Here is a 15,606-nt window from a genome sequence, read left to right as displayed (position 1 = left end):
CCCTAAAGCAAACCCTGTTTTATTATCAATCATGCTCAAAATAAAAAATACATGAAACTAGTGCCCTTTTGCACTGTGCATAAGTCGCCACCTGCTGGTCAATACACAGAATGCAGATTGATTACAGAATTGTTTCAACAATCTTTTTACAGTCTTTTTTGAGTTGGTAAAACCAACTGCTAAAATAAAAATCCATCATATAATAAGTTCGATACATGCTTGAATTGATGTTTTGTTTACTCAAAATCTGAATAATTATGTCTTAATTCTATGTTTCTTTTGTGGATTCTAGTTTCAGTTTCAGACTGTTATAACAACTGTCTGGGTACTACAGCTGAAAGCTGCCTTTTAACTATGGTGCCTATAATGTTAACTGTCTCTGTCAAATTAACTAGCTACATGAAATAAGATAAAAAATAAAGTTAACCTACTGCTTGTGGTAACTTGCCATTAGCAGGAAGCTGAACACATTCTTTCTGCTTTCAATTTAACCATGAAGTTGTGGAAATGGGTGTAGATCAGAGGCCTGCAGCCTGTTTTTGGCTTATAACACTTAATTAACCAATACACAAACTTTGTTTTCTGTATCAAACCAAAGAATCACTGAGTAAATATTTCAGGCATTGTACTAATGACGTGTTCAGATATAATACCGAGGTTTTTCTTTTTCCGGGATTAATCTCAGTCTGTCACACTTTCCTCATGTAACATGAGGAGGAGGATTATGTATGGACCCACTGTGTCTCACATCTGAGGTTATTAATCCTAATTAAGAACCTTTCTTGCCACTGGCAAAAGAGATTTATGCTAATTAAATTGTCCTATAAAAACTGTTTATCCTGCAGCAGGGTAAGTAGATGTGACTGCTGTACACACAGCACTGCTGCAGCAGAATAGGTGATATATACTACATTTACTCAAAGTAATTAGAAATAAGCTTCTAATGTCAGTTTAACAATGAAACATCATCATGGTTTAAACAATGGCCCCCCTCAATTTTGCCGTTATGACCAAGATTAGCTTGTCAAGGCGCTCGTCTTTCAAAGAGAAGATTGCGGGTTCGATCCCTGGGCTTGCTTTAATATGCCTACGTTGGGACACCTTATTCTGGTACTCTTTTGGAAAAAATTAATTAAACCTAAAAAAAAAAAAAACTAATTATTTTTCAGAGTTGTTTAAGTCTGTAATTTACAGTTTTTTTATGACAAACGTAGCGGATCGTCTCCTCTACAGTAACTGATAGAACCCACCTTTAATGTACTGAAGCTGCCGCACGACTTACTTGTACAAAATTGAGCCAGATTATGTTTTTATGTTTTGTCTTTTAATTACTATCTGCTTATCTACGTCTTTTTCGTGTCTACAAAAAGTGGCTTGAGTTATTTAAAAAGCAGACTGAGAGCTTATGCATCAGTTAAGTACATTTGGAGAGGCTACGCGAGCACCACTGACGCCGACTAACCAACGGTCGGCTCAACAGTAAGTGAACTCACCTTTAACAGCTTGAACTGAAGCTACCGGACTTATTCCCTTTAATTCTGACCCTATTGCACGGCTTCTATGAAGTTATGTTCTCACTGGAACCAACACTGGAACTGTGAGGCAAGTAAATCTGACAGAAACGAGTGGCTTAGCGGCTTGTCCGCTACATTTTTGTGAATATGTTTATTCTCCTCGAATGGTGTGGGAGCTTCTGTCTGGTTAGCTTAGCTTCGTTAGCCTGCTTTGAGTTGGCCTTGTGACGGGCAAAGCTCGGGTTAGCTAAAGAGTGGAGGCAGCTTTACTGTTGTCTTTTGCCACTTTCTGAATATTCAGCGGCATTGCCAGCTGATAATGACTTGTGTTTTCGACGTATTCTTCAGGTATCGGTAGCATAAGGTCGGTTAACCTGAGGTGAGTTAACTTACGCGGCTAACAAATCACTGTTTCTGCAAACTCAAGGGTACTTTCTATCTAAAACCAGCACTCTAAACTGTATAAACCAAGTAACGTGCTAAAATTGGCTCTTAATTTTTCAGTTTAAATACAATGGATGTCCCTGCAGACCGTGAACGATCACAATCTTTCTATGAATAATGCTTTTGTTGGTGTCCTAACTCTTCACTAATATTGAGCTGAATATTGTGGGGATTTTATCACTTGCCCTGCCTCAACAGGTCATGGCCCTGAACTGATAACATGACATTTTCACTGTCGAGAGGTAAATCTCTCTCAGATCTACACAATCCAAACTTTTTCATGACTTTTCAAGGACCGAGCATATAATTTAAAATGTATTCTGTTGTCATGGCTTCTTTAAGGACATACTTTTTGTCATCATCTCATTCTTGGTTTTCATTCTCTTGAAATGCTCTCAACAACAGGCAGTGTCATTACGTCATCCTTTCACCTCGCTGGACAACAAAGTCTGGTATCAATACAGAATATAGAGTTTCTTTTGGCTGTTTACATGCACACACAGCTGTAATTTTGCAAGTCATGTAGTTGAGGAAAACTAAGCCAAGTTACTTTGATAAATATTCACTCGGTTCATTGCAGATGACAAATGTGGACTCCAAAACTAGTATTTTCACCTAATTTCATGACTTTTCCAGGTTTCATGCCTGTGGGAACCCTGGATTTAGATGTTCTCTTGACCTTTCACCTCCTGAAACCAGTGTCCAGCTGATTTGTTTTCTTCATTGCCAGCCTCCAGGATTAATTGCAGCATCATTACCTTCGGCTCACATGTGAAGCAGATATTTTCCTTGTCATCTCAGTTAAGCTGTGCGGTTGTTTTAAGAAGCCTTGTGAATCACAAGGCTGTGGAGGAATGTAGCTTTAGGTCAGGTTTATTCCAGCTCATAATGAGGCTCTTGTTTTCCACCTTGTGTGTATTCTTTTTTGCTGAGAAAGCTTTGCGAGGGTTTTATTTCCTTTCCTGCTGCCTTCTCACCCACAAAGGCAGCTGCTTTTGTGAAAACGATTCTGCAGGGTCTGAAATTCTGCCGGAGAAGGGTTTTTAAAGTTGAGATGACCAAGATGAACAAACCTGTTAGTTTTGTTTGCTGCTTAATGTGTCTAAATATACGCTGAAGCCTCCAGGTGTGCTAACAGAAAAGGGATGTGGGCACATTTGTAACGGCAAAATGAGCCATAACTTCACGTTTCTTTCCTATAGAAAGTGAATGTTTCCATTTAATCTGGCTTTGTATGAGATGATGAGCGACATTTATGAAAATGAGGGACTTTAACTGATTAAAACCTGGCAGTGGAAGGCCGTCTTTAAAGGACAAGCACCATCGAAAGTACCATTCAGCTGTTAGTGCTGCAAGTGTTCATTGCTTCGATTCAAATTTGACAAATGACAAAATAACTGGATTATAGAAAAGGTAAGAAAGCACCCATGTGCGGAGGGTTATTACAAAGTGAGGAGCTTTTGTTGTTGCTGCTGCAGTGGTGTCTTAAAAGGTTTTTGTGGCATTTGAATTGTGAGACTTTGTGCTTTAAAACGATGACACAGAATGTCTCGATGGCTTCGTAACATTAAAAACAAAATCTTTGCTCAGTTTGTGTTATAGCTGGTGGGCGTGAAGAGCTTGAATTTGTTCAGTAACAGCATTCAGTTTTACCTTTTTTCGTACATTGTAAAATGTTGGCACGACATCTGTGGTTTAGAACAGATTACGTGGACCACCGTAGACCAGTAATCTTACCAAGTGGATGTTGGAAGAATTAACACAATATTCACATAGCTCAAATATTTAACTCACCTGAAGTATCATTGGATCAGTGGTAGCCCAAAGCTTGTTTCCAACATCTCTTTCAGTTACGGTTGTCTCAATTCATATATTTCCACTCATCATCCCCACAATTCAAGTGAGGAAAGGTGGGACTGTGAATACTCTCCTTCGTTCAATGCCTAATTATTATTATCGGTATTATTATTATGCTGGACTACTCGAGGCTTAGGAACAAATGCTTTGCAGGCTCAGTGCCAGTCCATGGCTCAGTATTTTGGGGGGCTATGCTTTAAGGATTAAGCATTTTCAAATCGAAATCACAGTTTCAAACAATATAATCAGCAAATTGCACATGAAGCAGCATGTGTGATCCAGGCTTGAACGGGCAGTGTCTGTAGTTTGATAAATGAATGCTTTATGGAGGTGAACAGTGGCACGTGCCTCCTGTCTGCTGCCACGTGCCATGAAAGTAGCCTCTTTTTAAACGGAGAGAGCCGGAAGAGTGTGGGGGCAGGTCAGTCTCTACAGGCATCAGTAGGACTCATCAAAACCAAATTATGTACTGTCATTGCAAAAGTTACAAAAACATCAAATACTACTTAGAATAAAGCAGACGATCTGTATGAGTGGTGCAATTTCTGTGGAGCAGCGGTTTTATTTCTCAGTGGCAACGCCTCTTGTTTAAGATGGAGACTACAGTGAGTCGAGTGTAATGTTATATCCTCGTTTGTAAGTCGCTTTGGATAAAAGCGTCTGCCAAATGCATAAACATATGAATAAGTCCTTTCAGGGCTACTGTAGAAATACGACAGTGGGGTGAGGCGGTCAACCCAAAGCATATTTGGATATAAACTTGTTCTAAGGTAAGGAACACACAAAAGTTCCTGTTTTCATGTGATTATGCTTATAGGCTGCCCTAAATATTGTACACTAGAGCCTTAATGCTGAATCAGAAGAAAAGGCAGCACATCAGAGGTAAAAAAAACAACAGAACCAACTTACTTTTATACCTTTCAAACTTTTAAAAGGGCCTTCATAACACTCATGTAGTTAAAACTGGTCCCAAACTTATGAAACTAGAAAGATTTGTTCTTCGAAGCTCAGGACAAAATCTTTGGTAGAATAATAAATGTTAAAAGGTTGATTTTGGAGACGGTTATTTTAACAAATATATTTACCTTCAGTCATTGGTGAATTGTTTTATGAACCATCAAAAATCAGGGTGGGAATTTCCATAAGGTTGACAGATCTTTCTGAAAGATTTTCAGTCTGAGACTGCGTACTGCTACCAGGACTGAAAGAAAAAATACGCTCCATCCAGATCAGGATTGACATCTTAAGTTCATCTCTTTGTCGATGCCCCGTTCTGGTAAAACTTTAATGAAACTTCCCCATGAATTTTTTAGTAATCCTGCGAGCTCTTCGGATGGTGTAAAAATATCCAGAACTTTGATGGCGAACAGAGAAGAGCAACAAACTGCCACCCCCAAAACCCCAGTAGGGGCTGTCGAAGGTGACGCATGACGCATTTCAGGTGACCACAGTCGGCTGAAACAGAAACTTTAACTGTATTCTGGTTTCTAAGGCCACGTTGCTGCTTCGCATGGATAAAGATGTAAAGTTAGGGAGGAACTGTGTGACCGGATGCTGCAATGGTCTTGTTTCACTGGAGCAGCGACTCAAGCAGCTCAGTATGTGGTTCATATGAAGGAATAAAATAAGAAGGGTACCATGGTGTTGGGATGAAATAGAGGGAAATTAGGTGGGTCGAATGTAGCTTCCGATTATCACCTATTCTGCAATTTCCCAGAAAACCTTTGTTGTTGGGAGGAAATCTACAAATGCTTGGAAACTGCTCCAGATTGCTTTTCCATTTAATGCCTTGACGTTAGACACAGGCACTATAATGGGGAAGATGTTTGATGAGAATATTGCTTTCTGGAGGGAGCAAGGCTCCGACGTCAGATGATTGACTAAAAGCTATTCATGAAATCCAAACAATGGAGAAGTTAACATTCTCTTGAATATTGCAAACAGGAAGATTTAGTGGAATGTGGTCCAAATGGACACGGAGACCCGATATACAATCTGTTACTGAGAAAAGGATTTAATGTGTGTCACAGAGCTGAGGGGATGAATGATGATGGGATTTTGCTCTCCATAAATGTTCAGTAAGAAAAATGAGAGAGTAGTGTTTGGTATAATGATAAAGTATGTTATTACGTGTATGACACACTGATGCTGACCTTTGTCATGGATCTCTTAAATAAAAATAAAAGGAACTACGCGACTGGGCCCTCAGTCTGGTCTTGTCAGAGTTGAATCAGCAAAGAGAGTTGTTCTGATTTTAGCTTCCTCTTTTGTCTGTCATCATCAACACAGTCAGAAGACAGTGTCAGCTGTGGTTTGTTGTCGCTCCTGCCAATAAAGGAAGTAAAGCAGAAGGGAGCAGTCAAATGTGTTTTTGTATTGTATCTGCTTTGGTCTGCTATAGCTGACCGTTGCTAATGGAAAGCCACCTCCTTCCCTAGCCAGAGAAGTCTGTGTAATTTTATCTTAGCAGGAGTATAATACTACTGAGCCACAGTCAAAAGAACGGTTAAAATGATGTTTGATTGTTTGGATATGGAATGTTCTAAAGTAGTAAAAAAACTCACAATTCTCTATTTGATCTGATCAGCTGCCAAAGTTTTTTCACATAACATGCAGAACGCAGCACATCTTGGATTACAACAACAATATTCCATGGTCATAGTTAAGATGGGTACCATAAACATAAACAAAGTAGAAAAAATAAATGAAATCGACCTAGACAAAGTCACATACTCGTTTGCACAGTGAGGTTTTATACAATAACCAATGTCTATGAGCTCACATTTTTAAGGTAATTCAGTACCGGGTCCCATGTTTTATCAAACTTAACTCCTCTCTCTTCGCTACGGAATCTCAGTCTCTCCAGATGTAAAGTGTTTGACAATTCTCCAGCCACAGATTATATCAAGGCGCAGAGTCCATTTTCCATATACGTAAAAACATCAGCTTTTTTTGCAATCGCCATCCCAAATTTTATAGCTCTTCTTTTAAATTTATTGACGGAAGAAAGGACACTTGTGACCCCCAGGATCGTTACCAAAGGGCTGGGTACCAAATTCTTCCCAAAAGCCTCAGGAAAAAAACTGAAAAATACACTTCCAATACGAATAAAGTTTACTACATGCCCAGAAAGAATGTGCTAGAGTACCTATTGTGGATTTACATCGGTTACATATTGGTGGGATATCAGGATAAAATTTGTGTAGCTTTTTTTTTTTATAGAGTCTGTTGAGTGTTTTAAACTGTATTAGGTTGTGTCTAGTGTTAACTGAACACATTTGCACGTTACGTTGACATTCTTCCCAAATGTCATCATTTTCTTCCATATTCAAATCATCTGCTCATGCCACAATAAATTACGCAACAGATTTATACTGAATCGATCAGATTTATCAATCAGCTAAAAGGCTAAAGGAAAAACTAAAACAACAATCAGTTGAAAATGAGTCAAATCCAATGTGTTCCCTGCGGCAGTGGAAACCACTGGCTTTGTTTCACTCCGAGTCACATGTCAGAGAATATTTACTGTAAAAGCCACAAGGGTCGGACAGTGTTTGAAAAGTCAAGTGAGAAAGGAAGATGTTTTCTGTTCTGTCACAGGACGCATCATTTATGGAGTTTAGAACTTCGGTTTGCTGATAATATAAGTTATGCGGCTCATTAGATTATCATCAGCTTTGGCTATAAACACAGGAGGGAAGGATAAAGTCTATAGTGTCTGTGCTTCAGCTGCCTTTCAATGAGCTCCACCTGCTGTTCAAGGTGAACATGTTGTCGTGAGTCCAGGTGGCGGAGCCTGGCAGAGGACAGCTTCACACTGACAAGTGTAAAGACTCATGAGACTGTTGAATTAAAGCAAAGCTCAATGACGTTTCAGTGCTGCATGGAAACTAAGTGATCATATGACTGCTGGTTAGACAAACCTGTAACATTACTGGTAACTATATGTGTATCCAAATTAGGGCTGGGCGAGTTAACTCGTTATTATTTCGTTAACTTGTTAATTATTTAACGCCGATAAATATTTCATCGAACATTAACGCAGGTTTTATTATTGTAAAAGTCTGTTGCTGTCTGCTGCGGAACCGGAAAAGAAAGTAATTGGCGGATCCACCAAACTTGGAGAAGGGTACGGAACTTTTACTCGGCCATTTTCATTTTAAAGTTGGACATCACCGTTACAGGTGCTCCTCGGCCTCTGTGTGACGCTCACGGAGCTAACCGGCGCTACTTCCTGTTTTACTTGTTTCAACATAAAAGCACGTATTTCAAAATAAATGTAAAAAAAAAACTCCTGCATTTACAGCCAAGTTGAATGGTCTTCTCACCGTAGTAGTTCCAGTCTAAAATATCACTTATAGGCAAAACACACAACTGATAGCAGCAAGTCATTCAACGAAACAGACAGTGGATCGAGGCTTCTACAGAAAAACTACAGAAAGATGCTGATGTTAAAAGTGTGTTTGCACAACAAATGTTATGGCACTTTCATTCATATGGCAGTACATTTAAAATAAAACTAAATGCTAAAAGCTATACACTACTTTTTAATTATTTTTTGGATTTTTCGTACAAATGCGATTAATCGTGGAAATCATGTGATTAATTAGATAAAAAATTTTAATCGTTTCCCAGCCCTAATCAAAATATATGATCAACTTTTTGGATTTTGGAATTATTTGAATATGTCATGTGTTTTTTCACCAGACATATTAGGACCTTTTTCATAACTTACTAAGGCCGTGTTGAAACATCAACAAGTCACAGGGAGACGGGCCCACTGCACTACTTACAGCTCTGTTCAAAGTAAAATGGGTCCCACACCTAAAAGTTTCCGAACTTAAGAGAATAAAACGACCTAACGGCAGCTGTGCTTTCACCAAAATTTATAGAAAAATATTAACAGTTCAGAAAAATCTGCAAATTAAATCCAACGTCTTTGTATGTTTCCATCCACCACTGTTAGGTGATTGTTCAGGGTTGGTACACTGAGATAAGAGGCAGATTCATGTTCACGTATATAGGCCTAAACTATAATCTGTAGTGAGATGTTTCTCTTGTGGAGATTTCTGTTTGTTCCCCGCTCACGTTAAAGGGAGACTGCTGGTTTGCTGCTCTTTAAAACAACTAAAGTCGATGATTATGTTTCCTTGAAGGATAAGAGACACAAGGTTGTTAAAAAGGTGAAGATGGTGTGCCTTTATCTTCTGTGTTTAGCTTTGCGGTGTCTCAGGGGTCATGTTTGTTTCTGAGAAACAAAATAATTTCTGGGAAGAAGAATTACAGCAAGCAGAGGTGGTTTGAAGATGATGTGCTGTAGCAGTCTTCATGTTTTAATGCTGTTTTAACATCACAATTACAGCACTTTGTTAAAAAGCTGTTCTGTTGTCACACAGGCCGGCCGCCTAGCAGATCTGCATAGTCAATCCTCCGTCATGTGCCCCCCAGCGTGTTCACACTGACACCCCCGACACTCTGCGGCTGGAGGCAGCTGGAAAAGAGCATGCAGCGCTGGGCCGGCGTTTTCGGAAGGCAGTGCTGCTGAGACGTAACGGTCAGTGCTGAATGAGCATCTGCCGCCGCCACCATGGACGACTTCCCCACCAGGACGTATGGCACCAGCGGCCTGGACAACAGACCGCTGTTCGGGGAGACCTCGGCTCGGGTAGGAAGATGTATAGATCAATATTTATTGTCATTGTACAATGAGATGTCTTTTGGAAGAAGCCGGCAAATGCAGAGAATGACTTAAAGTAAGTAGAGAGTTGGTGGAGTATATACACAAATGGATGTAATATGTACAATATTACTTTTAAGTTATTAACTTCTGTACAGGAATATAGATAAATATACATGTTGTGTTATTGGGCTGAGGGGTCAGACATGCATGTGGACAGAAACCGTGGAACTGTAATGCAGTGATGAGGAGTTCACCTTGAGAAAGCCATCCATGCCCTAATAAGTTCAAGGTCAGACTATTGCAATGCACTTTATGTTGGCGTCTCCCAGTCTTCTCTCAGTCGCCTTCAGCTGGTGCAGAACGCTGCTGCCCGTCTTTTAACCAACACCAACAGACGTGTGTACATCACTCCTGTTCTTAACTCCCTACATTAATAATAATAATATTAATAATGTATTTTATTTATAAACCACTTTACATCAATTTAATGACCTCAGAGTGCTAAAATTGGCTTCTTGTCCTTTATAGAATTGATTTTAAACTTTTAATGTTTGTTTTTAAAGCTCTTAACGGCCTCGCCCCATCATATTTATCTGAGCTTTTAACAGTCCGCAATCCTGGTAGAGCTCTGAGGTCAACAAATCGATTTTTGTTGGAAGTGCCCAGGTCAGAATACGAACCCTGGGGTGACCGAGCCTTTTCCGTTGCTGCCCCCAGGCTCTGAAATAAGCTCCCCGTCCAGCTGCGTCTTATTTCTGACCTGGGCCTCTTCACATCTAGGCTAAAAACCAACTTATTTAGGATGGCTTTTAATACCCAGTAGTATGATGACACTTTTATCTTATTCGATTTTGTTGTATTTTATTGCTTTCACTGTTCTTTTATTGTTTTTATTTGTTTTTACTTATTCTTCTCTTTATTTATTACCTGCTGTAAAGCACTTTGGTACATCGTAAGGATTGTCTGTAAAGGGCTGTAGAAATAAAGTACATGTACATTTACATGTACATTCAGTCCAGTGGGAGGAGTGCTGAGGGTTCAGCAGTGAGATGGCTGTCAGGTTAAAAGTGTTCCGCAGTCGGGTTGTCTGGGCATACATGCAGGAAGTGTTTTTTTTCTACCAAGACTGATGGAAATGAAGAGCAATTAGGGCTTTGCTTTACGTTTACTACCGCTTCTATCTTCCTCTGTGGGGGATCATGGCACAAGTAAGTACAGCTAAATTCATCGCATCGCCATCTTTGAGTTACTGGAAGAAGGATTTTTGTCAGATGACGCTGCGCTTGTAAAAGTCAGGATTTCATTAGAGCAGAGCGACAGTCCTGAAATGCTTTAAGTGAGCCGACACGTGGTCTTAATGCGCTTAATGCGTCCAGAAGAATGCAAAAAATGTTCTCATTTCCACCGTGATGTTTTAAACTCGTGTCTTTCGTGCAGGATCGAATCATCAACATGTCAGTGGGGGGATTTACGTCCGTGGTTGTTCTGGTGAGTACACAACAGTGTCTGTGTCAGCGGTTGGTGTGACCTTAAAGTCTCATTCCACCTGAAGCTCACAGGAAATCCTCTCTGTGTGGTTGGAGGGTCAGCAGTCTGGATTATAGCTCACAAGTTCATGGAGTGGAATAAATGTGCTACTATATTAGAAATGAAAAGACTTTTTGTATCCGTTAGAGAATACGAGTTAATGTCACGTTAAAAACTGTTTGTTAGTTTGTAGAAAAGAAGGGGGAAAAAATGGATTTCTAGAAGTTTTGCCGACGAACCTCAAAGGAAAAAAGAGTATTTGCAGTTAAGAAAACAACTTGTTTCGGGTTAATGTTTTACTGAGCCACAAAACCTCTGATTTTAGAGCTATTCTCTGAATGTTTAGATCTTTAAACTTATAAAGTCAGTGTGTCCGGATATTTTGAACAAATGTTTGTGTCTTTGTCCAACAGGTGACTGTGATTTTCTCTTTTGTGTTCCCATCGTTGCCTCCGCGGCCTCTAAACATCTTCTTTGCCGTGTGCATCCTGTTAGCATGTGGATCCACAATAGTGCTGGTAACACACACACACACACACACACACACACACACACGCACACACGTATATAGTCTCATACTCATTCATTTTGTAGTTGCTGGACTGGAGAAAACGAAACTGATGTAAGCAGAGCAGCTGAGGAAACGGTTTCATTAAGCAGGTTGTTTTAAGCTTCTGTATTAGAACTAGTCCTCCTCGTTATTAGACAGTTGTTGAATTTGTAATAATTGTGCTGTGAAGTGGCAGAAATGCTCTATGAAACGATTATTTCTCATTACGTTCAGTCGCGTTTTAAAATGAGCGACTTATTTAAAGGAACGCTGCAGGTCTCCCTTTGTGAGGGAAGGAATTGCTGAGAAGGTGATGCTGGTTTTGATAGAAAGATGTCAGAGCACACAGCATTCCGATTTGTTCCATTTGGGCCAGCGGAGACGCAGACTGGTCAGGATGGCACTACGGGAGGAAGGCAAGCTGCTGGGGGCAGAGTGGTGATTGATGGGGATGTTACTTTGATACGTACCACATACCTAAATGTTGCAGACCCAGTACACCTCCTCAGAAACTGTGCTCCCTGATTGCAGTGGCCCCTTTCAGTAGCATAATGCACCCTGTTTGGCCACCACAGATGCTTCAGAGGGTTGACGGTCGGGCCTTTTTCTGGCAGAAAGAGTCAGACCGACTCGGTATCATGGTGGTAGTCATAAAGTTACACCAAGAGATTTGATTTATTTCAAGCTAATTTGACAAAGACCATTATTTGTCATAAAAAGTGATTTTTGTCAAATGAATCAAATCATTTCTAACTCCTTCACACCTTCTATTTCTACGGATCCAATTTTAACTCATTTGCTTTCTTCACCTCCATTCTTATCACTTAGTTTTTGTTACTACGGGAGCCTTGAAGGGACAAAACAAACATTGGCTGTAGAGTGGGTCTGCACGTTTTTTTCCTGCATGCTTGTAAAGGGACAGGTTTTTTTTTTTTTTGCTGTTAGACGTCTCCACATTTAACACATCACAACACCGAAGACTGTTGTGATGAGACTGAAACGATGTGCTCTCCATCTCTCCTCAGATATTCTGGTACCGGCAGGGCGACCTGGAGCCCAAGTTCAGGAACCTGATCTATTACATGCTGGCGTCCATCGTGCTGCTGTGTCTATGTGCCAACCTCTACTTCTTTGACGTCAGGTAAAGATGGAGGAGGACGAAGTAGAGGAGGAAGAAGGGACGACATGGCCTTGACAGATGGACGCACAGTGTGAGGTCCTCCACACGGACAATGAAGAATTGCACAACCAAAAACAAACCTGACAAACTAACTTGAACCTTCAGAGAACACTGGGACCAAAAACCACAGGATCACTGATGGCGCGTGGATGAAGAATTATGCAAACACACTGGACACGTGAGGTCACTGCGTAAGAGCCTTGATGTACTGCTAGAGGCCATAAATCTGCCCGCTGGAGGACAAACTTTAAGATAAACGGCTGTGTTTACATGCAAATAAACATCAATCATGACTGCAGTCACACTAAAGCCCTTCTGATGATACAAGGGGATGGATGCAACAGTTAGAGGAAAAAAATCTGCCTTTATTTGGTAGTTAGGGGTTCGAATAGCTGACTATATATATGTATCTTTTAAAAAGTGTCAGACAGCTAAGAAGGAGAGTTTTACTTTAAACTTTACAACTCACTTAGTGACTCACCCAGAATTGCAGAATTAATGGCACAAAGAAAGGTCAAATATCCAATTCAGTCAGTGATATATATTTAAAGCTGATGGGGAGTGAGAGCTGTTGAAAAAAGGTGGATTTGAGTCATGTGTTTGTCTATAAATCATAGAAAGAAAAAAAAAAACACCACAAAAACATGCAATTCCTTCCATTGTCCACACAAAGCTAAAGTGTGTGGTTGAGCTCACTTTAGCAGAACAGAAAGCAGTTCCTCCAGACAGGCGTTAGATTACAGCAGGAGCAGCCAGTTAACTGCATGTAGTGGTGGATGAAGTGTCCACTCCCAAGATGCACAGTCTGAATGAGTCCGCATTTTAGGGACGGTTTCTCTAAACTCCGCTGCGTGCCTGTTGGTGCATTCAAGCCAACCAACTACATCAGGAAATCTCGTGTTTGTCATCAGCCGTCTGGTTTAAACAGGGTGGGTTTTCCCTTTAAACTGGATGCAGCGAACACAGCGGTTGAAGCAGTAGGAAGATGATGTAGCTTCCTCTTCCCTTCAGTGACGTAGACTGTGATTCAAACCAGAGAATAGCACATGCAGCATATCGGGGTTCTGTGGCAGATAACCACAACAGTTTGTCTGTTTCTCTTCTTCGGCTTGTAGTCGTTCGATTTAATTGATTTCCAAACCACGTCCCACTAATAGGAGCTTTTTTTTAAACTAGATTTACATGCCGGATTAAACTGACTGCCAAATGTTGCACTAAGGATGGCTGACTTCACACTTGCATCACAGCCACACACGTACTCAGGCCAGCTGTGGCACCAATGAAAACGACTGAATACTTTACATAAAACCTCTGACAAAAGCGTCAGAATCGTCACACTTGCTGGAAGCTCACTCGGCTTCTCTAGGAAGAAAACAAATTAAACACAAATATGACAAAACTATTTTTATTTGATGGCTGAATGTTCTGGCTTTGTAAAACATACCAGAAATATATTTTTTTGGTAAATTTTTTATTCCCCCCCCCAAAAAAAAAATCGGGTAGAGGATAAAAAATCTGGTATCATTATGAGCTTTTTTAAATAAAACCTACCAGCTCTTTCACCTGTTGATTGACAGGAAATATGGCCCCAACAGGAGAGCTGACAGTGGAAAGAGTTATAAAACTCCTACGAGAAGGGAATTTAACTCTGTGGCCAAAGATGTCGGGTGTTCCCAGCCAGCTGTGACCAAAACATGAAGCAAATCCAAACAAAATGGGAGAGTTGGAAAATGGAAACAAAGGAAGACGTGTTGGGACAGAAGAGTCAAAGCAATCTGTTACAAAGCCAGAATATTCAGCCATGTGTTTGATCTGTTTTGTTGAATTTGTCACTAATTAAAGAAGAAGTGTGGCGATCCCATAATTTTTGCCGGGAGGTGGTGTACAAATCTGTCCTTGGAAATTTATTTTTTTCACTATTAATCCTGCCATTTAGAAATCGGAGCTGGGCTTGTAGCTTTATTTTTTGTTTTGTGGTTTTCACGTGATGCACATCTGGGTTTGTCGGCCTGTTTCAGCTCCACACATTCACACTGATGACGTTGCTGCTTTAGTTAAGGCAGCAAACTCACATGTTACCCCATGATTTGATCTCACACCATTTAGAAATGAGGGCTGCATGCAGAAAATCATCCAATTTAAACAGCTGAAACCATTAAGTGTTGACAAATTGACAAATGGATCAATAGCGTTCCAGTGTTTGATTATTCTCCCAACAGTCCACCCACAGAACTGTCCCACAACCATGAGACACCAGTGTGTTGATGAGGCCTTAGCACGCAGTGATCAAGTCATAATGTGATCATTTAATATCAGACAAGTCTTCTAGCTAGTTTATTTTGGATATTAAAAAAATACATTATGGACGTCCGAAATAACAGTTGGACTGTAGACATCTTTAATGGGAGTTTATCCCAGAGTTGTACTGCAGATATCCAGATTGTAATTGTGGATTTCTAAAACTAAAAGCCCAGTTTCAGTGTTAAACACATTCCTGGACAATAAATTGCTTCATTTTCCCAGTTCAACATACCTCACAGATACTGTGTGTATACAGAGGTATTTAAATGGTATTTAAATGGTATCTGCCAGGCTGCGATTCAGACTGTTCCTTCCAAAAGAAGCTAGTTTAATGGTGCTTTCAGAAGAATTGTGTCATTTCAGGCAGAGAGCAGACACCTGTGGGATCATCTGAGCAGGTTAAACATGCTGACATGATGTTTGTGAAATAAAGGCTGTGTGACTAAATCATTCTGTCAGTCCAAATCAAATCTCTGTCAGTCTGTCTGTGTTCCACTGGCCACAAAGCCTCTGTAAGCTCTAATTTTAGCTTATAACAAACAGGGAAAGGGTG

At 40.3% G+C, this 15,606-nt stretch overlaps 1 protein-coding gene across 1 annotated transcript; it reads left to right on the top strand.

Moving 5' to 3' along the window:
* Positions 1-1,472: 1,472 nt before the first annotated feature.
* Positions 1,473-15,503, top strand: tmem243b (transmembrane protein 243, mitochondrial b). Its single transcript, XM_075472250.1, has 5 exons — positions 1,473-1,602; positions 9,212-9,480; positions 10,933-10,983; positions 11,436-11,540; positions 12,598-15,503. Exons 2-5 carry the CDS (start codon positions 9,403-9,405, stop codon positions 12,715-12,717), a joined length of 354 nt encoding a protein of 117 aa, XP_075328365.1. The 5' UTR covers positions 1,473-1,602; positions 9,212-9,402; the 3' UTR covers positions 12,718-15,503.
* Positions 15,504-15,606: the final 103 nt, after the last annotated feature.

This window comes from Odontesthes bonariensis, chromosome 8, assembly GCF_027942865.1.
Source record: "Odontesthes bonariensis isolate fOdoBon6 chromosome 8, fOdoBon6.hap1, whole genome shotgun sequence".
Classification (NCBI taxonomy): Eukaryota; Metazoa; Chordata; class Actinopteri; order Atheriniformes; family Atherinopsidae; genus Odontesthes; species Odontesthes bonariensis.
Note: the sequence above shows the minus strand (reverse complement) of the source record. Positions and strands in the feature narration are given on the sequence as shown.

What these genes read in the sequence shown, in the direction of transcription:
- tmem243b (XM_075472250.1), top strand. Translation starts at nt 9,403, where the DNA reads ATGGACGACTTCCCCACCAGGACGTATGGCACCAGCGGCCTGGACAAC. An exon ending in TCGGGGAGACCTCGGCTCGG is followed by an intron (nt 9,481 to 10,932) that starts GTAGGAAGATGT and finishes TCTTTCGTGCAG; the next exon opens with GATCGAATCATCAACATGTC. An exon ending in TTACGTCCGTGGTTGTTCTG is followed by an intron (nt 10,984 to 11,435) that starts GTGAGTACACAA and finishes TTTGTCCAACAG; the next exon opens with GTGACTGTGATTTTCTCTTT.